The sequence below is a fragment of the Sminthopsis crassicaudata genome, chromosome 4 (assembly GCF_048593235.1).
Source record: "Sminthopsis crassicaudata isolate SCR6 chromosome 4, ASM4859323v1, whole genome shotgun sequence".
Classification (NCBI taxonomy): Eukaryota; Metazoa; Chordata; class Mammalia; order Dasyuromorphia; family Dasyuridae; genus Sminthopsis; species Sminthopsis crassicaudata.
Window position 1 is genome coordinate 135,152,619 of NC_133620.1, and position 23,560 is coordinate 135,176,178.

Genomic DNA, 23,560 nt, shown 5'->3' on the forward strand with positions numbered 1-23,560 from the left:
AAACCTGAACAAAAGTATTTTCTTTAATGGTTTTTACATGGCACTGAACTCAAATGCCAAAGAACATGAAATGACCGACATCACTCCTGCTATCTATCCAGTAATCCAAAACAACCCTTTCCTAACCACTAATATATAGTTCATAAGGGATGGGAGGGGAAAACATAAATAATTTAGATATGACCTCTACTGAAATTTTATTTTATCAGAACTACACAGCATTAAATATGAGGATGAATAAAGAAAATATTTTCTGTATTTGCCATTACAAGTGGTAGTAGCATGCACCTAAGTACAACTATTCCTTATCAAAAGGAGAGAGAAGTTCTGTCTTTCTTTCCTAAAGGATCAATTAGTTCATCCAACAAACTTTTATTTAGTAACTACTGTGGGGTAAGGCATTAAGCTAGGTGAAAGAACAAAACATTTTCTAACTTACAATTTATGATCAATCTCAATGCCTCATAAAGCCCTAAGCTCTAATGACAATCTCAGAGAGACAGTGCCCCCTTCACTACCATAAAACCCCTCCACCTCGTCTCAATTTGTTACAGGAGTTATCACTGGCTTTCTAAGGTGCCAGGTTAAGTTAAACAATACAGTTTTAAACTGAACGGGTCAGCATGCATCTATTAATTGAGGAGTCAGGCAATTTCTAGGTTACAAAAATCTATTTTACAAAATAAAAATTAAGTAATTAGAATAGCCTACCAACCTCCAGTTTATAAGCATAAAGACAAAGTCAACAACTCTGGCTTATCAGAATGTCAGATATAGAAAGTTCCCTAGAGGTTCTCTAGGTTAACCCCTTCACCAAAGAATGAGTCCTCTTATAAACAATTCTGACAGGCCATCATTCAAAAACTGCTCCAGGGACAGGGAATTTATTCCCTCAAGAGGTAACATTCCATTTCTGGATATCTGTTATTAGTAAAAATAAATAGATATACAGAAGATTTTGTAATCTAGTTCCATGGAATCCTAGAGTTACAAGGGATCTCAAAAGTCAATCAGAAAAGATCACAGAGTAAATTTAGATCATGAAAGAGGCAACTAAGTCCAGGGTTTGACTTTTTGTATATCAAAATATACATATTTTGTATGTCACTTTGACCACTTGGTAAAACTTGGTGGACCCCTTGTCAGAATAATGCTTTAAAAAGCATAAATAAAAATACACTGAGTTACAAAGCAAATCAGTTATACTGAAATTCAGTTATTGACAGAAAAAAAAATTCAGAAACAAAGCTTAAGAACCCAAGATGTAGTCCAAATTTTTACAAATCTCTTTGGCTCTCAGAGTAAGTGAATTGCCCAAGAGATCATACCACTAGTAGGTGGATGAATCTCTTCCAGTTCCAACTGCAATAGTTTTTCTGACCAGAAGCATCAGGTTCATCACACCAAGAGTCACTTCATCCCATTTTCAGAAAGATCTAACTACACAATAGTTAGTTCTTCCTTCTGCTAGCTCATTGTAACTTGGAAGGATCATCAGAAGTCGTCTAGTCCAGTCTATTTGGCTACTATTTCATAATAAATTCACATATAACCCTCCCTTTGTTAAGTGACCTCAACTTTATTTTGTAGGACTCATTAAAATTTGACAGCTATCAGCCACTTAATGCTCCCCTGGCTCATTCATTTGTCTGACAGCATGAGGAGAGTGCTTTTCTAGCCTTGCTACATCCTTACGATGTGGCTTAGGTAAGATTTAACTCCTCAGTTTCTCTGGCTCAATGTGACCTACAATACAATGACATCAAAATAAATATGAACATGGTGCCCTAGGGAAGGGAAACAGTATTCCAATATAGTAACAGTCATCTTCTATTTATTGTTATGGCCATTTTAGTTGCATCTTTTCCCCCCACATTTCATATAACTTGAAAATGTACAAATTAAGATTTTTTTTAAGCCATCAAGGAAAAAAGACTTTTCAAAATGAGTCATTCGCACACATACACACCCACGATGAATATCATCATGAAGATTACCTGCTGTGTTTGGTACCTCTGCTGGGACTGTGTTGACAAATATTGTGCCTGGGGTGGTAAATGTTGAGGCTGTGGTTGCTGGTTGTAATATGGTTGTTGGCCCTGTTGGCAGTAACCACTTACACCTTGCTGACCATACTGAGGTGGCATCTGTTGGAAGAAATGGACAGAGCAAGCATGTGAATCAAGGAATATTATTAAGTAAAATCAAACAAGAGTCTACATTAAGACACCAAAGTTAAACATGAGCAGGTTTCATCTTTTATCCAATATTTTTAATCCCCTTATTCATTAGTTAAGAACAGATACCCTGACATCAATGAGCCAAGTATCAGTAATAGTCCTAATACAGCCTGACTTCACCTTGATGTACAGTTATGTGTAGTAGAAATCAAGCATTGAAAATTTAATAAAAATCTAGTCCAAAGTACAAAACTCCATAATAATGACTTGAAAAATAATTTAAAAGGCTCAGCTACTGTCTTTTAGGCATAAAATTAACCTACACAGAAAAGTTTCAGCAGGAGAACAAAGTGATAAAAACCACTTTAATGCAAGATTTCAAATAAAAGTAAATCCTAGCAAGCCAAAGCTAAATATAGTCTTTATATAATGCAAGAATAGCTAAGTATGTGATATGGAATGCATATGATTGTGGCACACATGTGCTTCAACTTCCTGATAGAGACAGCATATTAAAAAAAATTAAACTGAAATTCCTTACACTAATTATTTTATCTATAACAATAAGCCTATTTTCTCCCAAATGGAGGACTTTCAAAAAACTGTAGTACTGCATATGCACACAACAAGCTATAAAGCATAAATTTGGCTATGAAAGTATCAACTAATCAATTAAACATTTATTAAATGCCTACTATGGGTCAGGAACTATGCTAGGCATTCAGGAATATAACAAAAAATTAAACAGTAATTGATTTCCTTAACCCTATATTTCTGTCAGAGGAGATTCATATTATAAATGTGGGCAAGTATATGTAAACATAAATACAATATATTTTCAGAAAGGAATGGATTACTACTAGTAAGTGGTTGGATAATTCATACAAGCTAATGGTACTAGAGCAGAATCTTGTAGAAAATAGAAGATTCTCTGCAAAAGAGAGAAGGAAAGAGTTGGAGATGGAAGAGAGAGGGATGGCCAGAACAAAGACAAAAGAAATGCTATGTGAAAGTTGGCCAATTTGGCCAGGATATAAGAGTAAAGAGTAATAAATGTATACCAAGCTTCCAAAGATTCTGATAACTGGGAACAGATTATGGAAGGATTATAGTTTCAACTTTCTCTTACAAGAAATGAGATGTCACTGGAGTTTACTTAATAAGTAGAAGGACATGATTAAGAAAATCATTTTGGTAGCTTTATAAGGCAGGAACATATTGCAGTAGTCCAGGCAAAACGTAATGAGGGGTCAGAAACTAAGAGAGTGGCCACGTGATGTTGTGCTGGCAGGTGGCAGGGCTGAGTGAGAATGAGGAGTCACAGATGACAACATTAAGGTGGCAAATCTGGAATACTGAAAGTATGGTGGTGCTCTCAACAGAAATAACAAACTTTGGAAGAGAGGTAGATTGAGGAAAGGGTGTTAGATAGTGAGCTCTGTTTTAGATATATTTGAAAGGTCCAAAGTCAGTCAATGATATAGAGCTAAATCAGCTCAGGAGACTGGGGCCTAGATAACTTAGATGTTAGACTCATCTATGAAGAAATGAACATTAATCTGATGGGATTGGGGGAGATCCCTAAGTAAAAGAATACAAAAAGAATTATGAGAGAAAAGTATTGAACAAGGATCCAATATCAAGGAAAAGAGTCAACAATGTTAAATCAAGGACCAAATGTCTAATTTGGATAATTAGAGATTGCTGGCAATTTTAGAGAGGGCAGTTTTAGTTCAATGATGAGGATTGAAAAGATTTGAGGAAAGGAGAAAAAGCAACCAATATCTTTGTCTAGAAATCTGGCTGATAAAAGAAAGAAAGAAAGAAAATAGCCTAATTTTAAAAAGGCCAAGAGATTTACAGAAACTGATGCTGAGAGAAATAAACAGAACCAGGAAAACATTGTATACAGCAACAGCAAGTTTGTACTATGATCAACTTTGATAGACTTGGTTCTTCTCAGTGGTTCAGGGATCCAAGGCAATCCCAATAAACTTTAGATGAAAAACACCATCAGTATCCAGAAAGAGAACTATGGAAACTGAATGTAAATCAGCACATGCTACGTTCACTCTTTTTCTTTTCTTTTTTTGTTTGTTTCCTTGTATTTTCTGATTTTTGTCTCTCCACATGATTCATAAAATATGTTAAAAAAAAAATGAATGTACATGTATGACAAAAAAAAGTTTTTACATGTAACTTTTTTAAAAAGAAAGAAAATAGCTTAAAGAAATAGTATATTCTAATAAGGGGGAGAGGATTGTTTAGTTGTTTTAAAGGATGGCAAAGACATGACTGTAGCATCAGGATAAGAACCAGTAAACTTGGAGAGATGAGATAGATTAGAAATGACAGAAGAGGCAAGGGAGGGAGGGAAAAATATTGAGCACAAACTTCTAGAAAAGACAAAAAAATTCATTTTGAACTGTCTATCTCATTTATATGAAATACTAAAGAAAAAAGAAAGAAAACAACTTAATACTAGAATAGTATTTCTTCAGTCAACAAGAGTCAATCATGTCTAGAAAACTGCCTAATCTTTTGTTTGAAAACTAATAGGGAAAGATGACCAGAATAAATCTTCCCTATCTCTAATTTGTGTGAGAACAAGAATACTTGATGAGTGAAAGTGTAAAAATTAGCTATTATGCAATAAAATATAATACTCCCAACTATTTTTTTTTTTTGAGGCTGGGGTTCAGTGACTTGCCTAGGGTCACACAGCTAGGAAGTGTTAAGTGTCTGAGACCAGATTTGAACTCCGGTCCTCCTGAATTCAAGGCTGGTGCTCTATCCACTGTGCCACCTAGCTGCCCTACTCCCAACTATTTATAACTAAAAGAAACATGCATTTTAGGATGATCAACACAAATGCTTTTTTAGTACTTTAATAAAAAGTGGGGGCAGAAGGGGGAAGATAAAAAAAAAAAGAAAATAAATATAGACACAAAAGTTATTCCAGAAAAGAAGTTGAAGTAATTTTGTTAATATTACAATGTAGCCCATCAAGAACTCTAAGAATATGTGTCCACTTAGCCAGCACACTGAAGAAAGAAATAAGTACCAAAGACAAACTTAAAACATATTTCACTGCAGAACAGATAAGGAGAAAACAACGAATAACTGTGAAACAAAAAAATACCTCACTAACATAATAATTCTGAACAAGTGGGAAAAGGGTAAAAGGGGAAATGTGGGAAAAGGAAGTGCATTTATATCCCTCAAGACTGGATCTAGAGTAAAGCATTCACAGAACTGCCAGGAATGATCACAAATAATTCAGTTGCAATCAGTAAAAAATGACTCACTGAAGCCTTTCGCTGCACAAAGCCAACATTAGTTGAGCAGACAAGTTCATACTGAAAAACCACTTAACGGCACTCCTGAATTCTCTGCTTTTATTTATTTTACAGCTTGATATCTCATAATGAATGTATGTCCCTACCATGAGCCCAGCCAAAGAATTTCCATAAAACACAACTCCACATGCTAGCTAGAGCTCTGTATACCGCCACAACACATATCCTTCCTGTTCAACACCCATATGTTTTGATTTGATATCTAATACTATATTTCACACGCATCTTTGCAGTTTCATTTGAAGCAGTTAGGATAACACTTTTACCAGTGTTAAAAAGACTGTAAAGCTCCGTGAACACAGCCAGCAAATCCCCTATGAATTATGCTTTAACATGTTGACTTTTCAGTTTGTATGAATACATACAAACAATATGGAAGGATCATCTTGGGCAAAAAGCCTTCTGTTTTATATACAAACACAGCAAATTATAGGAGTAACCCACAAGCATTGTACCAACAACGTAATCCAATAATATTCAATTCAATGTTTCTTAAATGCCTCCTATTTCAAGACACTCTACTTTCTAGTATGAAGACAAAAATTCAAACAATTGTTGTAATCAAAAAGCATACATTTTCCAATAGAGAATTGAATGTGCACACAGGTGTGTACATTTTTTAAAGCTGATATGAGAAAAGAAAGAATGCTGATAACTTGAAAGATCAACCAAAGTTTCCCAAAACTGCCTTGAAGGAAGCTGAGAACTCTAAATAACAAAGAGAAGGTGGGAACACCTGGAAGGGTTATTTGCGTAAAGTCATGGAGACTGGAGATGGGATGGAAACTTTAAAAAAAAAGCTTGTGAGAAAAACAACTAAAATGTAGACTATATGAAAGCCAAAACTATGAAATTATGTCTCCAAAGGTAGCCTAGAGTTATAATGTAGAAGAATTTAAATGCTACAATGAGACATTTGTGTTGTATTCTAAAAGGAAATAAGCTTATTGATGAGTATAAGCTTCAGAAAAATTTTACTGGCTCAACTATGCATTAGATACAGCTGATAAAGCTAGGGATGGTAACACAGTTGGGGGTGTGTGTGTGTGACTTCCTTGGTCAATGACCTTTTTTCTATACCAAGGCTCCTGAAACTGGGGTCTCAATACTATATGGGATTGAATAACTGAATGAGATGATTGCAAAATTCTGATTTATTAGCAGTAAATGTTTGATTCGTATATCTGCTTTATACACCTATATACTCAAAAAAATCTCTTGGGCAAAATGGGGTCACAAATGGGAAGTATTTAAGAAGCCTAGTTTCATCCTAGGGTTGCCTAGAATTATAACATAAAAACATGATAATTTTTGTAAAAGAGAAGATCATCCCAATGAAGGTAGGAGTAGAGTGGGGAAGGGAATCCAAGCCCAAGAATTTCTTTTTTTGTAGTAGAGGTGTGTTTTTTTTTTCTTTCTTTTGAGTGGAGAGAAACAAAACTAATTCCTATATAGATGAGATATTATTCCAACTTAAGGTCCTACACTGTTATAGTAAGAATTGATTTAGCTTAAGACAAATTAATGTCTAAATACTTAAAATAACAACATAAATGTATTTATATACATGTATGGATGGATATGTGTCTGTTTATGTGAGACCTGGTGAATACAGAGACATCTGTTGAGCAGAAAGTCTTAGTTAAAGTCTGAAAAATACTAACTATATGACCCGGGTCAAGTCACAATTTTTCAGTGCTTCAATTTGACTACTTCAAGCTACAATTTGACACAAGTTTTAGAGAAATCTGACACAGGGAATTTCCTTATCTTTGACATTCCCCATAGCAATCTCATCTCTATCCCATATGTACATATTACACAAATACACTACAATCACAAGAGTGGGACAGTAGACAGAGAGTCTACTATGACTAAAATTGGGCTTGGAGTCAGAAGATTTGAATTTAAGAATCTTAATCCCTGGCACAAAGTTGTGCAATCTGGGCCAGTCAATGAACTTCTCACAATCCTAGTCAAATATCTTTAAAAATATAAATTGAGGAAAAGAAGCTAGTTTGCATTAGTAGGAGTCTTTTCACAATGAAATCATTTAAATGGGGAAAGGGGAGTACTAAACATGTATACAAAAGTCTGATATTCCTTTATCAATTTTATTCACTATTTTAATCTTATTCATTAGTTAAAAACTGTTATACTGCCATCTATGTATATAGTACCAGTGATAATTCCAAAATAGCATGTGTGGGATAGTAGAACACTCACAACCCAACTTAATCCAATAATTAAACTTCTCCAGGTCAAAGCAAGACTGTGCCTTTGGCTATTAATCCTAGTCACTCATTAATCTTCTAAAAATAACCTTCGACTTTAGTATTATTGTATATAATAAGAAATTATTATGTTCTGTGGTACATAATAAGGAATGCAATCTGTGATTTATAAATGGAAATCTCCATAGAAGATTCAGAATAAAAGACAAGATTCAGAATAAGTTTCAGAAAGCAACTGTTATTCAGGGCTTTTATTCATAACTGATAGGTTGCTAGGAGTCACAGTAGGTAGACTGCAGAGTTTAGAGTCAGAACTTAAATTCAAATCTAGTTTCAGTCACTTGATGCATGACTCTGAGCAAGTTATTTAATCTGTTTACCTCAGTTTCATCCTCTGTAAAATGGAAAGTATAATAGTATCTGCCTCTCAGGGTTGTTCTGAGGATAAAAAAACTCGTCACTATAAAGCTCTCAGCACAGTGCCAGCTACCTTTGTAAATATTATATTAATGTTAGCAATCTAAGGTCTACTCTATAACTGACTAGAGGCCTCAAGCCAAGCACCCAACATGCTGCTTCTTTTCTTCTGCTTTCACTTTAGATTTTTTTTTTTTTATATTGTTGCAGGGAGGTAGCAGGTGGGATGGGGACAGTCCAGGAGTATTCAGTTAAAGATTACAAACAAATGTCCATATAAATACATTTAACACCAAGGAAAAGGTAATGATGCCCAAAGTAAAACAAAAGATTATAAAAAATCTGAGGAATGAGAAATGACAAGAGTAATTACAGTAATAATACAGGAAAAATCAGTTACCCAAATATCTACTGGCATGTTCCCTCAACTAAAAGCAGATAAGCCAATAATTTCTTGGCTTGAATTACATCCTTCAATGGGTTAAAAACAATAAAAAGAATTTTCTCTGGACTTGATTCTGAGCAAATGGAAGAACTTGAAATAATCATCCCAACTTAGAATTTGTGATAAAAAAATAAGGAAGGTATCCTGGATTTGGGGGAATTATATCTCAAAGAACTCCAAGAAAACATATCAATGGAATAAAATTTCTAAGGTTGGGGAGGTGAAGTGGAGATAGGAGAAGTGTTAAAATTCTTATTGTTTAAATTCTAGAGATTCAAAGGCAAATAAATCTAATAAGAATGAAAGAAGTTGTCTAAAAAAAAAAAAACCAATATGGATATACAGAACAACCATAAACTTAGATTTTAAAAAGATGTACAAAAGGTAAAAGCAAGAACAGAAAGTAACAGATGAACAAAAAATATGCCATGATCTTGCAGGAAGAATCAGCAGCACAAAAAGTAAGAATGAGAAAAGCTAATAATGATAAGAAGACTTTGGGGTTTTTTTTTTCTTGTTATTTTTACTTAATTTAAGAGAGGAAAAGGAAGAGAAGACAATTGCTTAAAGCTGAAAGGATGATAACTGACAAAAGGAGAAAGTAATTAAATATGGCTCCTCTCCAATCACACAGCCATCCTTCAGACCCTTACCATTTGTATGGTCACTCTAACTGGTCTCTGTGCTCATTCTCTCGCCACTCCAATCTTTCCTTCTACTCAGTTGCCCAAGTGATTTTTCTAAAGTACAGATCTGAACATGTCACCTTTCCTGCTAGATATACCGGAATGGCTTCCTATTAGTTAGTTAATTAATCAATAAGCATTTATTAAGTGCTTACTATGTACTAGACAATGTCTTAAGTACCCCGAGCATACAAGGAATGGCAAAGACATGATCTCTGCTCTCAAGGAACTCACATTTTAATGGGAAAGAAAATAACTGTACATAAAGGCAAGAGAGAGAGAGAGTAAAGGGAAAGTAATCTCACTGGGAAGTCCTCAGCAGTTACTTGAGGGAGAGGCAGAGTGTGGAGAGCAAGGAAGAAGTCAAAGAAAGGCACCTTATGGAAGTGGGAACTGAACCAGAGAAGTCAGCAGGTAAAGATGAGGAGAGCATTTCAGGAATGGAGAAAGCCAATAAAAAGGCATAAGATTGAGAAATGGAGTGCCATGATGGAATAAGAGCAAGGAAGCCAGTGTACCTGAAAGGGGGTAAAATATAACAAGAATGAAGAGCTTAAAAAAGGAGCCAGGACTATAAATGCCCCCCCAAAAAAGTCACTGATAATTAATCCTAGAGGTAACAGTGAGTCCCTGGAGTTTGAATAAAGACAAGGCAGGGAGATTTGGGGGCACAAGAGGTATGACAAAATCAGACAGATTTTTAAGAAAATCACCTTGCAACATGGTTGAGTGAAGAGGCCAGATTACTGAAATAATGCAAGTATATGCTATGTGAATAAAGAGAAAGCAGACATATATAAAAATAGTTATCAGCAACCAGATCAGAAAAATTACTAATTTCCTTTTTATCTATACTAAACAGCTCATTTTCTTTGTGTCCTGTCTCCTGTCCCTGATCATCTTAACCCTTTTCATCTCATAAATTTATGCTATAGTCTAGACATAACCATAAATCTGCATCAAAACCATTTCTGCTGTATTGACTAGGCACAGTCTTTCCACTTGACAAGTTAAAAACTTTGAATTCTCTTTGTGGCATGACATGGAATTCCTATAATTATACTACATGCACTCCAAAACAAAGAAATATGACATGACTGTTTTGTCCTCCCCCCTATGCCCTATCCCTAAATTAGCTGGATGTGCCTTAGGGCTCCAGGCAACTGCAGTTTGTTTTGGGTTACTTCTCAAAGAGAAAAACTTCCAACACAGATGATAGTTAACTACTTAACTACAGCAGAAAAGCTCTGAAAGTTTTGTTTTGGCATATTCTCATTTGAGATTCAGATCTCCATTGAAATATCACAAAACAGGAGGTCAGTGTACTTTAAGAGAATATGTTTAGTTCCCTGAACCACAGCATAAAATTTTGGGTGATTTCTGGGACAGATGTGATTTGTCCCAACTGAACAACTTTGGTTTTACAAATCATAGATCAACCATATATGTTTTTTCATGCTTTAGGATAGAGATTAAAGATTCCACATGGCAAGAAAGTTAGATGCTAATATTCGGCTGAACCAACTAGATGAGAGAATCAGATTACATCAATAATCCAGGTGAACATATTGAACTAAAAGATAATAAATAAAATTTATTAAGTTCCTGCTACTAGCTATATTAGGGTACCTTTTAAGCAAAAACCATTTAAGAGTTTAAGGGTTTTTAAAACTTTTTATTTTAAAAAGAACAATAAAACTAGAAGAATGAGAAAAGGATATAAAACATACTAAAGAACTCGAACCTGACCTATTTAAGAGAGTTATTAATGGCAAAAAATTGGGAAATGGATGGTGAAAAGGACTTCAATATTGATTAGAACAATTTCATACAGAAGTCTGACCAATATAAATCAAGCGCCTTAAGGAAGACATCAAAAGAGCCTAAAAACTCCCTTAGTCAGCAAATATTTGACTTACTTGCCAAATGGAATAGCTAACATTTATATTACAGCATGTTGCTCTATTTTCAAGGCATATGAAGCACTTTAAAAGATATATATATATATATATATATATATAAAAAATCCTATTTGATCCTCACAATAACCCTGTAGGGTAGGTGCCATATCATTATCCCATTTTATAGCACTTGAACAAGTAGTGCTGACATTTTCATTCAATACCCAGCCTGCCTAGATCACTGTTCCCTCCTCATCTCTGTTCTCCTTCCAAGTTCCAGTTAAAATACAACCTTCATGAAAATTGGGGAAAATCCCTCTAACTCTGAATGTCTTTGCTCCATTGAGCATGAGTTATTGATACAATTTATCTTGTATATAACTTGTATGTTTTTCTTCTTTTATTCTTTTATTAATGTCACCTCAATTAGATTAAGAGCTCCATGAAAGCACTTGTCATAGTCCATAGTCATAGTCCATAGTAGGTGCTTTAAAAATGTGTAGCGACTGACTTAGGTGATTTACCCAAGATCAAAGTGTCAGTGATTGTGGCAACATTCAAACTCAAATCTTCCTTACTACAAGTCCAACGCCTTGTCAACTTCTCCACGATAGAATCTGAATTCATTTTCTTTTTAAAAAGTCTCAGGCATATAGAAAAGAATAACAAAAAAAGAAAGGCTTTAAAATTCCCCAAAATTATTCTTTCATTCACTTACTAAGCAGTTTTAGACATCTATTACATACCACCAAGCACAAAAACAACTACCTAAATACAAATTATCTCTCCTCTTCCCTTTTTTCACCATCATGACAAAGATAATTGATCAAGGAAGAATTTCTTAGTAGAAGATAATACCTAGGAAATGTAAAAATGAACTCCATGGAATACACAAACATATTTTGCCAATAGAACCCATGTTCCCAATTAAGTCCAGGCCCCAAAATATCAAACCTAACCGCACTAAACATAGTCTTTCCCTCATCTCCCAATGCAATAAAAGTCTTATCAAATGATCATATTTTTGATTTATTACTTTAAATGTTGAAGGGTTATCAAAGAATGGTGATAATATATAGGTCAATTTCATACCATCTGTCTTATAAAAACTTCAGCAAATAAATGCAATGGCTATTTTAGAAATATATACAACAAAATTTATACACTGCGAAGTGTGTTGTTGGGCTTTTTTTTTTTTTAAACAATGTATAATTGTCTTCAAAATGTTACTGCTTGCTCTTCAAGTTCATACAGAATGTAACAACTTCCCAATGAATAAACTGCAACTCTATAATAGCATATTCTGCTCAGTCATCAAAACAACAGGAATGCCACAATGAATCCAAACATTTTGTCCCTGGACAAAGACAAATATTCTTTTACTATGGAGTCAATGTCTTTTATGACCTCAAGATGCTAAAAGAAGAGATGGGGAGTTAGCCTAAACATTCCTAATTTCCTCAGAGTAACATTACAAATCTATCAACCATGAACTCATTTAAAACCTACTTGAATGCCTTTGTATCTTGAGTCCAAACTTCCATGCTAATGTTATTGTTATTTTGTTATCAATCATGATTTTTAAAAAATATTCCCTATCATAAAACTATGATCTTCAAGCTCAACAATTAAGTTGAAGCCAAATCCATTATAAAGAATTAATTCAACCTACCAAAAGACTTTGTGAACTTTATAGATTTCAATCATATCTCTACCATCTATTTCACCTCACTTCATTCTCCAAGCTCCTTTCTCTCCTGATAACCCATTTAAATTCATTATCATAATTCTTCATATACATAAAAATCTATTTGCTCTATCCTGTTTTGGTTCTTTAAGCAATTCTGTTAAGGTCCTTTCTTAAAAAGTGACATTTCATCAAATATTTTCCAGGTATAAATCTATTACCAAATGTTATATGGGGATGGGGGGAGGAAAGAAGGACCATGGGGAGAATAAGCAACCCACAGGCCAAATAAGGCCCAGGAAATTATTTGATCTAGTTCTGCCAAGGAAACCACAATTGATGATGATCTGAAACCTAGACACAACCACCTGCCATTGCTTGAGTTTTTAAGTTGATATTTTGTATGGCCTGCAAATGTTATAAATATCCAAATGGCCCCTGGCCAAAAAAAAAAAGTTCCCCAGCTGATCTAGAAGTTTTTTGGTTTTTTCCCCCTAATCACATCTCAAATCAAAGCTTACACATTTATATGTGTATATGGATATCTATCTATTTGTATTATGTATGTGCACATTTTTGTCCTCTTTGAACTCACTACCTACAAACAGTTGACCTTTCTTGTCAGGATGGCCTATTAAAGCCAATTCTTTTTTATTATTCATAAAATGCAGTCTTATAGTGGTAGTAAAAAGCTTCCTCTTATTTACAACTGGTGTTGAACTCTAGTCTTACTGTACACAAAATTAACACACAAGTATATAATTGTAGTTTTATGCTCAAGTGCCCTAATTACATACTTTAAAACACTTTCTTCCAAGGATCCATTGAGGGCAGTTCAATACATCAGATCCATAAAGTCTACAATGTGCTTTTTTGATATAAAAGGGAAGCATAACAGGGAAGAATTTAGCTTGAGAGAGAAAAATAACCAACTATAGTCAGAATAATAAATCTTACTTTTAGAGATCTTAACCAAAATAGAAATATGTTTCCAATACATTAAGATATGGCTGGGGGAGCTCTTATTTCAAAATGACCATTCTTGAATAAAACAGAACTCTCATCAAATAAGAAAACTTCCAGATTTTCTACAAACTGTTTTAGGAAGGAATCATATGAATTCTTATTTCTTATCAGCACAACAAAAACAGGTGAAATTCTTTCACTGTTTAAAAACAAAAACGTTGAATTGGTAATGGACATGATTAATATGCAAACTTTACAGTTCAAAATATAATAAAAAATTTACATTTAAAATCAAAATTTGTTTCCCATAATAAATTCCCACTTTGACTTTAGAAAACTGTAAGTATAAAAATGCATATACATGGATTTTCTTTCTGTAGAATCCATAGTAGACACAGACAAATCAAAGGTTTGGAATGTATTCAAGCACTAAATCTTTTAGGTCACATTTGTATTCTGGAGTAACATTTCCCTATAAAAAGCAACATGAAATAAAACAAGCTTTAAGATTTTAGTACATAGGTGTTTCCATTATAGAAACTAAACCCTCAAAGATACATTTAATATTTATCTAGAAATAAATCTCTTGTAAAAAAAAATTTTTTTAATAGATTTAATTTTTTTTTCTTTTTACACTGTTTAAATTCCTATCAGTAATTCCAAATTAGTTCTTTGTTTTACCATGTAAAGAAGAGAATTATGGAATATTTTCTATTTACTAATAAATTCCAAAAACCAAATAAAAATCCTTTATATATGTTAGAATGAGAGGGTTTGGGTTTTTTTATAATCTTTTCTTTAAGTATCAGAATACTTAATCAGAAATACTTACTAGAAAAACATTCAGCAAGCTAATTTGTTGTGAGTTTTAGAGGAAGCTTTGTGCCCATCTGATGTTTTAAGTCAGAGTTTTCTAATTTTTATAAAGCACAAAGAAAGAGGAGCTTTCACCACTTTCTTATAGAAACCCAGCTGCCAAACTGGATGTGCCAAAAGGGAATTTTAAAGTGATAACCTGTGCTGAGGCTGCAATGACAGCCCTGTAACCTCATGACTGGAACATGAGCACTGAATGCTGAGATAAACAAATTGTGTTACAGGAATATATATATATACATATATATATATATATATATATATATATATATATATATATATATATATATATATATATATATATATATATATATATAAAAGGGACTGGGAAAGTGGGGATAGGAAGGGTATCCATTTGGAAGATTATAGCATGATTGACAAGAGGAATTTTTAAACATTATTGGATAATTTTAAAAAAGAGGGAAAGATAATGGGTGGGGATGGGGGGAGAAAGAGAAGAGGAAAGGAGATAAAGGGAGGGAGAAATGGGGAGAGAAAGAGATACAAGTGGAAAGGGAAAAAACTATGGAAGATGGGAAGAGAGAAAAGGGGGAAGGCTGGATAAAGAAGAGAGAAGGCAGGAGAAAGGGGGGAAGGCAGGAGAAAGAGGGGGGGAAGGCTGGATAAAGAAGAGAGAAGGCAGGAGAAAGAGACAGAGACAGAGAAGCAAAAATGTTATGTCTAACAACATTTCTTTAAGTCCTTTAAAATATATATATCCTATCCTTTCTCTATATTTTCAGGCTACTGAAAGCCATTTTGGCAAATGTGCTAATGGAGAGGAAAGAACATAACCACAGTGTACTTCAAGTACTATAAATTTAGAGACTATCCAAAGGGAGTCGGCATGGTATAATGGAAAAGGGATTAGACAGGAAGTTGGGAATCTGGGTTCCAGTTACAACTCTTCCACTTATTAACTGTATAACTGGACAAATCACATAACCTTTTGGGATCAACTTTTCCTTTGTCTACGATCCTCACAATTCTTAACTTTTCATTCAAAATTCTGCTAAGGAGACTCCTTGCACAGTGCTTAATTATCTTTCAATGGTTTGAATGTTTTGAAAATCATTAGTTTCTCCTAGTCTTATGATACATACAAGTAAGATGGTCAGAAGCACGTAAGATTTGGAGGCAGAAATTCTTGAATGCCCATCCCTGTCTCAGACCCTTAACTGTATCCCTTGGGGAAGTCATATAACTACTCAGTTTTACTCTCATCACCTATAAAATGGAAATGATTATAATAGTACTTACCTCACAGGGATCAATTAATTAATTAATCTGTATAAAGCACTCTGAAAATCTTAAAACATTATGTAAGTGCTAGCATGATATTGTTCTTTTCTCTTGTTTACCTCCTCTCTAATACATTCCAAGTTACCTTTAACTCTCCCCCCTCTCCCCCAATTAAATCACTAGTCAAAAACTTTCAAAGGCTTTTTTCTATTGCCTAACAATTAAACAACAGTTCTCAAAGTGTGGTCCAGACTCCTCAAGAAAGAAATTTTCACAAATTTTCACAATTCACAAGATTTTAAGTTGTAGTAAGTAAGGTAAATGCTAACAAATGCAACCCACATAAACAAAAGTCATTGAGAATGCCATTTCTTTCATGAAGCACAACCAACTCCCACAGGTAAAAATGCTGACTGCATACAAAAACTCCTCATCAAACTTGTTGGAACCTCTCCTTTTCTCTCATTATGGATGGTTTATTTCTCACATTATGTGGTAAGTTCCTCAAGAAGAGCCCATGTGATACCTAGCTTTGTGTGCCCACCACCTCACAAAGTGCCCTGAACATAATATGCACTTAATCAATGTTTAAATTGCTGAACTGAATACATAATTATGAATCCATCCAGACCTAATTAGGCTTAAGTAAGATGTTGGTGAACACCATAGGAACGAGAAATAATCAGCATTCATTTCAAACAGAAGCAAAACTCTGGAGGAAAAAAAAGTGCAGAAAAAAATTCTTGGATAGTAAGCAATTGAAATATTGATTCCACAGGGTTTTTTTTCCCCCTAGAGAAAGTTAGCCAGAAAACATAAAAAGCAAAATGTAGGTGTCCACATACCCTTAATTAGATATCATGTTGAATTACTCATTTCTTTTAGAAATGGAAATGTCCCTGGGAAAATACTTTTAAGCGCATCCTGAAAGCAAGAAGTCACTGAAAGCTCAAAGTTCTCTTTACAAGAATTATTATCTAGCCACAACTCCCCCATCTTGATTTGGTACAGAGTCTTTTTATCTTTTTTCCTTTTTCTTTTTTCCAACTCCAAGCATAGGCCTTTATGTGTACCCTTCTTAAATTTCAGTTTGTTGCATTTAGACCATCCTTCTAACTTGTCAAGATCTTTTTGGATCCCGATTCTGTCTTCTAACACATTAGCAATTTTACCCAGCTTATGTCATCTCCAATTTTTCTAAGTAGGCAATCTCTATGCCTTCACTCAAACCATTGATAAAAACATTCGAGTCAGTTCAATACTTAGCAAAAAGGAACAAGAATTTTGATTGAGATGGAAGTAGAGAAGGAAAATTTTGGAGGGGGAAGACAGAGCTGATTGAAGTCAGTCTCCAGACAGCTAGTCAGCAGCATAAGGGCCCTAAGTAGTGTAGGAGGGAGGGGGAGCAGGAGAGAGAGAAGATGAAATGGAATGGAATTTGGATTCAGAAATAGATGTGCCACTTTCAATTAAATTCAACAACCATTTTTAATATATATTTTAATTTTTTTTATATTTTTATGCCTCCCATATTCTTACATTATATTGGCAGTAGTAGGGAGAATGTATAAAATTAATGCACAATTAATTCACTGGGCTGGGGGCAGCAAAAACAAGTACTAGATATTATCACAAAAGGCTTTGAATAAGGGGCTGCACCAAGTTAAATTCCAGAAGACAAGGGTATGACAGCTGGCCATCCTAGGAATGGAAGACAAACAAGGCAAAGAATAGTACCAAAATTGTACATATTTGTTGCTGTCTGGAGGGGAAGGAATAAGAAGGAAGGAAGAAGAAAAATTTGGAACTAGGTCTTCCAAAAATGAACACTGAAAACCATTTTTACATGTATTTGGAAAAATGAAATACTATTGAGGAGGGGAAAAAAAGAGTGGTGCCAAAAATGGAGTGAAATATAAGAAGAAAGCAAGTAGTCTAGTTTGGTCTCACTGTTAAATCCACAAGAAGGGGTGGTATAAAAGTCAAACTGAGCCATAGGGTGGGGTGAGACTGTGAAGAGCTTGCAATAGCAGGGGAGTTTGCATTTTATCATAAAGGAAAAAGGGAGCCAGTGCAGTTTTTCAGCAGTCTAAGACTCCTCAGCACATATTGCTTTAGCTAGATTATAATGAACAAAAGATTTGTAATTTGTATTTAACAAGAGACTATTAAATTATTTTACTTTTTCCCTCACATACAATTTATTCTGAGATGGACACACAGATACTAACACACACACACACACACACACACACACACACACACACACACAGAGTCTCTCATATATAAAACAAAATGGACAGGGATTTTCTACATTTAATTTATTAAAAGATAGCTTAATGTCATTGTATAAATAGTTAAAGGGAATGTATTTTCCAGAAGTTAACTGAGGGTGGCAGGGGAAAAGAGGACAGGCTAGATACTGTGCTTTAACAATGTGAGACAAGAATATTCTAGGTAAAATTATATATTCCTGGAAAAATAATACTACTATGTGGAGGTGGGAGCAGGGAAAAAGCAAAATAATTTAATAGATTTCCTTGTTAAAAATGAACTGTGAATCCTTTTTTTTTAAACATCATTCTCTAGTTAAAGCAATATGTACAAAAGAGTCCCAGACTGAACAACAATATAGTCAACATTTATTTTTTAAAGAGTTAAAGGAATGACACCATCAAAAAAGTCAAGAGAAAATCAAAACAGTTCACTTTCAAACAAACAAATGTGTTCTTCCCCCCCCCCCTTATTTCCAACAATGGAAAATGGTGAAAAAACTAAAATTTGCAAAGCTATCAATTTGGAAATTTCAGTAAAGAATGCTCCTGCCTGTCAAAACAGACATTTGGATCCTATTCCTGCCCCTACCACCATACTCTACCCTTTCTATTTTACTTTCACATAGATATTGATGAAATCCCATATTATCCGTGCCTGAATTTTACTGACATGCAATAACCATTTAGGTGTCTTCCTAAGTAGTTACAGGACATGAAATAATTATCATGAGAAACCTTCCCAGGCTAGTAAAAAGAAGGGCCATCAGGTAAATATATTTTTTATTTCTCCTGAAAGCAATTTCATTAAAATAATTCTGTCTTATCATAAATGTAAGAAAACAACTTGTTATAGTACCATTTGAATGGAAAGAAAAAAATATATTCTTCCTTTGGCAAGATTTCAAACAGGATCCCAAAAGAATTTCACTTTATTAAAACTTTTTATTTATAAGACATATTGTACATCTTTAACTGTCTCAGCTGGGAGTTGCATTTTTATTTTTTCAGCAATTTATGACGTATGTTTAGCTGTGCTTTCCAAAATGTTTCTTGCAAAGTTCAGTTTTTCATAAACAGTGAAAGCCCCATCAGAGCAATGATAAGATATAATGAGACACAGAGCAAGAAGGATTTCCTTAGGCCGAAGTAAAAGAGGAAAAGAATTGTGCAAGAAATGCTGAATATTTTAGATCTGGGAGGTATGTGCTAGGTCTAAAATTCAGGTATAACCACTCATTCATACTTAAAACTAGCATATTTCTTACAGCCCACAGGGCAAAGTTATCTTTAATAGGAAGGCTATGAAAAGGTGGTAGATATTAGAAAGAAGGCTCATACAATCCAGCATCTCTTCCCAAACATCTTTCCTCAAAACTTCTTCCCTTGGTGCCCATACAAGACCTAAAAACAGTTTGACCACTGCCTGGCAGGGCAATGAGATGATGCTAATAATGTACACAAGCTATACCAATAATAGCTAGTTGGCTTTAAACCCACCTCCTTACACAGCATTGCTTCCCCCTCCCCCCAAGATTTCCCTATTTATACCACTTCCTCCCACCTCTCACCTCCAGCAAATAAAACCTTTGAGGAAGCTCCCACCAATGCAAGGGGGAACCTTAGCACCAGCTTTCCTCCCACCACTGACTTTCAGGCCACAAATAATGGCTCTTGCCTCCTGCTGGGACTTGGTACTGGCTAATGTAGCAGAAGTGAGGAGACTGGTCCGACACTCACTGATTCTGATCTTGGTTAGGGCCACTTAGCCTATGGTTTAATTTTTTTCCATCAGTAAAAGGAGACTAATTCTACACTAGGGATCTATCAGAGAATGTTCCTGCTTGGGGGGTCTGTGTCAGAAAGAAGTATTTCAGGTGATACGGTATCAGAGCAAATCTCCAATCTACCCCCTGCCTACCTGCTAGTGACCCTGCTACCTGCTGCCATCAATAGAGGAAGACATTTCACTACCTGTCCTGGCAGGAGCAAGCAGCATCAGATAGTCAAAGAACAAAACTGGGGGAAGGAGCTGGAGGGATTCCAAGTAAGACCTAAGTTAAGCTTCCTTAAGAAAAGAAAATCCAATTTAGCCCTAGAAGGGACTTTAGAGATCATCTAATCCAACTCTTCCCCTCCCCTCCAAGCAGATGAAGAAACTGGTTAAGAGAGGTTGATTGATTTTGGCCTAGGTCACAAAGGAGTCACAGTCAAGCTACCTTTGCTCATTTAAGACCTATAAGGCAAATTTCCAAAGAAAGAACTTGCTTTACTTATATATTGGATAGGGATTTTGTAAGGACTCAAATCACTGTGATCAGAGTAAGAAAAAATAATTTCTTAGAAGTATAAGAAATGACTGGAGAAGAAAAAAACTGGAGAAGTTAAACAGGAGGATTAACATGGTAACGAACATGGGGGAAAAGGACCAAAGCTAGGTCAGAAGAATGTCCTGGAGATGTTCGGGGAGATCTGAGGAGGACCTTGGTTATCAAAGAAGTAAAGCAGAAAATTAAGAAGAAATTTCATAAAACTAAAATGGCAGAGCAAGGTAGTGCCATCCCACATACATATAAAACCACCACACAAACACACTCTGTCTCTGTCTCCTGTGTTTGAGTAAAAAAAAAAAAAAAAAAAAAAGCAAATACTCTTTAAATCTCAGCTTAAAGCCTCCTTTGCTCCCATCCATCTGGACTTAGGAGCCCAGAACCCTGTAGTTATTCAGTCTCTGCTGTGTCTATTCCTTTCTGCTCATAGAGGATGAAGTATCAGACTAGAATGAGACCTCTGAAATGTCAAAAGAACAAGGAGACAGATGTTACAGACAGCTGAACCTTGTAAGGAGCCGAGACCCAGCAACCAGCTTGAATCAGAGTAAATTAGACCTGAACTTAGTGAGAGCAAATGCTAAATAAAAATAAAAACAAAAACAAAGTGCTTTAAGTTAAAGCTCATTTTGCTCAGGAACAAGGGAAATAATGAACTGTAAGGGGAGGAAGAGAAAGCACAACAATAGTATTTACATAGCACTTTAAAGTTTGCAAAATATTTTATTATATTCTCCACAATCTTGAGAGATAATATGCTATTATTCCATTTTTCATTTCGAGGAAACTAAGGTAGACAGATTTTACTATGTCACTTCTGTTAAGAGCGGGAGGGGGGTAGGGGGGAGTAAAAAAGGGGAACAATAACAATACATAATATTGCATAGTATACATTCTCCAAACTGAAAGAGACTTTAATTTATTTCTACTGATGCTCCAATCTATGACCAAAAAAAAAAACTTCTACAAAAGTATCTCAGTGCAACAGTGGATAGAACACCAGACCTGGAGCCAAGACATTTCAGAGTTCAAATTCAGTCTGAGATATGTAAGAGCAATGTAACCTACATAAATCTTCACTCTGTCTGCCTCAGTTTCCTCATTTGTAAAAAGGGATAACAATAACTGTCACAAGGTAGTTATAATGATCAAGTGAGATATCTATAAAACACTTCAAAAACTTAAATTACTATAAGAATTGTGGCAAGCTATAATATCTCCACAAGTTATCACTCCTGTTTGAAGCTCTCCATCAAAGCATTACCAACTCCATCATAAGGTAGGCTGACTCTACTTCTGAATATCTATTGCTAAGAAGTTTTGGGGACAAAATGTACTTTTCTGCATCATCAACATAGCTCTCCATTCTGAAATCAAACAGAACAAATCTAATGTGTTAAGACAACCCTTCCACAAATGCTTTCATGTTTAATTACCTTAATTTCCTCTCACAAAAGCTCTGACATGTGTATGGGGGGAAGAGGGGGAAAAGTGTGCCCTATAGTTATACAAATCCCCATTCTGCACATGAGAAAATTAAAGGACAGAAGTAGAGCCAACATGGCAGAGTAGAGGCAGGAACTCCCTGTGCCCTCCCCCAAACCACTCTAAATGCCTTTAAATAATGACACCAAAGGCAACTTGGAAGGTCAGCAGGAAAGATATATGAGAGAACCTTAGGAGACCAATGTACCAGGAATGGACATGAGCAGGGGTGGCAGCTTCTGGAGGCTTTAGATCACCAGGAGGTCTCTTTAATAGCACTGAGGAAAGATTCTGTTAATTAGCACACTAGCTCTTACAGCTATCATGTGGTGGGGATCGTCCTAACAATTTCAGGGCAGGTCCCTAGAAGGATCTCTGAACAGCTGCACAAAACCCCTGAAGGTTGGGACAGTGCACCCTCCACCCTGGAAACAGAGCCCTACTTTAACAAAGTATTAAAAGCTGAGTAATAGGTTAGGAAAATGAACAGACAACAGAAAAAGATTCTGACTGCAGAAAGTTACTATGATGACAAGAAAGATCAAAACATACAGTCAGGAAAAGATAAGAAAAGCAAAGCTCCTTGATACAAATCCTCCAAGAGGAAAAAAATAATAATAATAACTTGTCTAAGGCAACACAATTAACTAATACCAGAGCCAGAGATAAGAGTCAATGTATTGTGACCCCAAGCCCCAGATTATTCCAACAGACCATGATGTCAGAGAAGAACCTGATATTATATGGGAGTACCTGTTATAGCTGACACATGGATGTTCTATGTCGTGTTCAACTCATGTTTCTTTTGCATGTTACTCAGTAAGGTATATTTTCCTACACTTTCTTTAGATGAAAGTAATTTGGGTTGCCAAAGACCAAGACAATTTTCACCTACTCACTAGAGATTGCTAATGTAAAAAAATAGCCATGTTTTCATCTTTACAAACTTAGGCAAGTAAAATTACCTGCCTCTGAACCACAATTTACTATTGTGTAAAATATGGACAATGATATTGTCTTTACCTATCTCTCACAGAGTAGTTGTAAAGATCAAAAAATATAAACAAAAAAAAGTGCAAATCTTAGATATGTGTAAAAATGTCAGTTTCTCCATTGTCATCCAGAAGTACAAACTATTATTGATAATTAACCTAAGTAAAAAAGGGTTAGGAGAAAAGTATGTTGTTCTTTGGGGGTGGGGGGGAAGGAGAGATAGAAAGAGAGAAGGAGGGAGGGGGAGAGGGGGAGAAGGAAGGAAAGGGAGGAAGGGAGAGGGAGAGAGAGGAAGAGAAGAAAATGTTGCCAAAATATTTTTGGGATAACTATTTCCTAGAGTCATTGGTAACATTATTTCCCCTCTATTAACATGACTAAAGGAGATGGTAGGATGTCATATACAACTATGATTAACATCTCTATAATAGTTAGACTGAAAAGAAACAAAGCCCCCAAAATGTTAGACAAAGCTAATTGTGCAAT

General features: G+C 35.0%; 1 protein-coding gene across 9 annotated transcripts in view; it reads right to left on the reverse strand.

Annotated features, from left to right (window-relative positions):
• ARID1B (AT-rich interaction domain 1B) overlaps positions 1-23,560 on the reverse strand; it is a 523,204-nt gene that overhangs the window by 362,710 nt on the left and 136,934 nt on the right. For all 9 annotated transcript variants that reach the window (XM_074309447.1, XM_074309444.1, XM_074309443.1 and 6 more), the window contains exon 3: positions 1,998-2,147. In XM_074309447.1, coding sequence (XP_074165548.1) covers positions 1,998-2,147 — 150 coding nt within the window. The remainder of the gene's footprint in view (positions 1-1,997; positions 2,148-23,560) is intronic.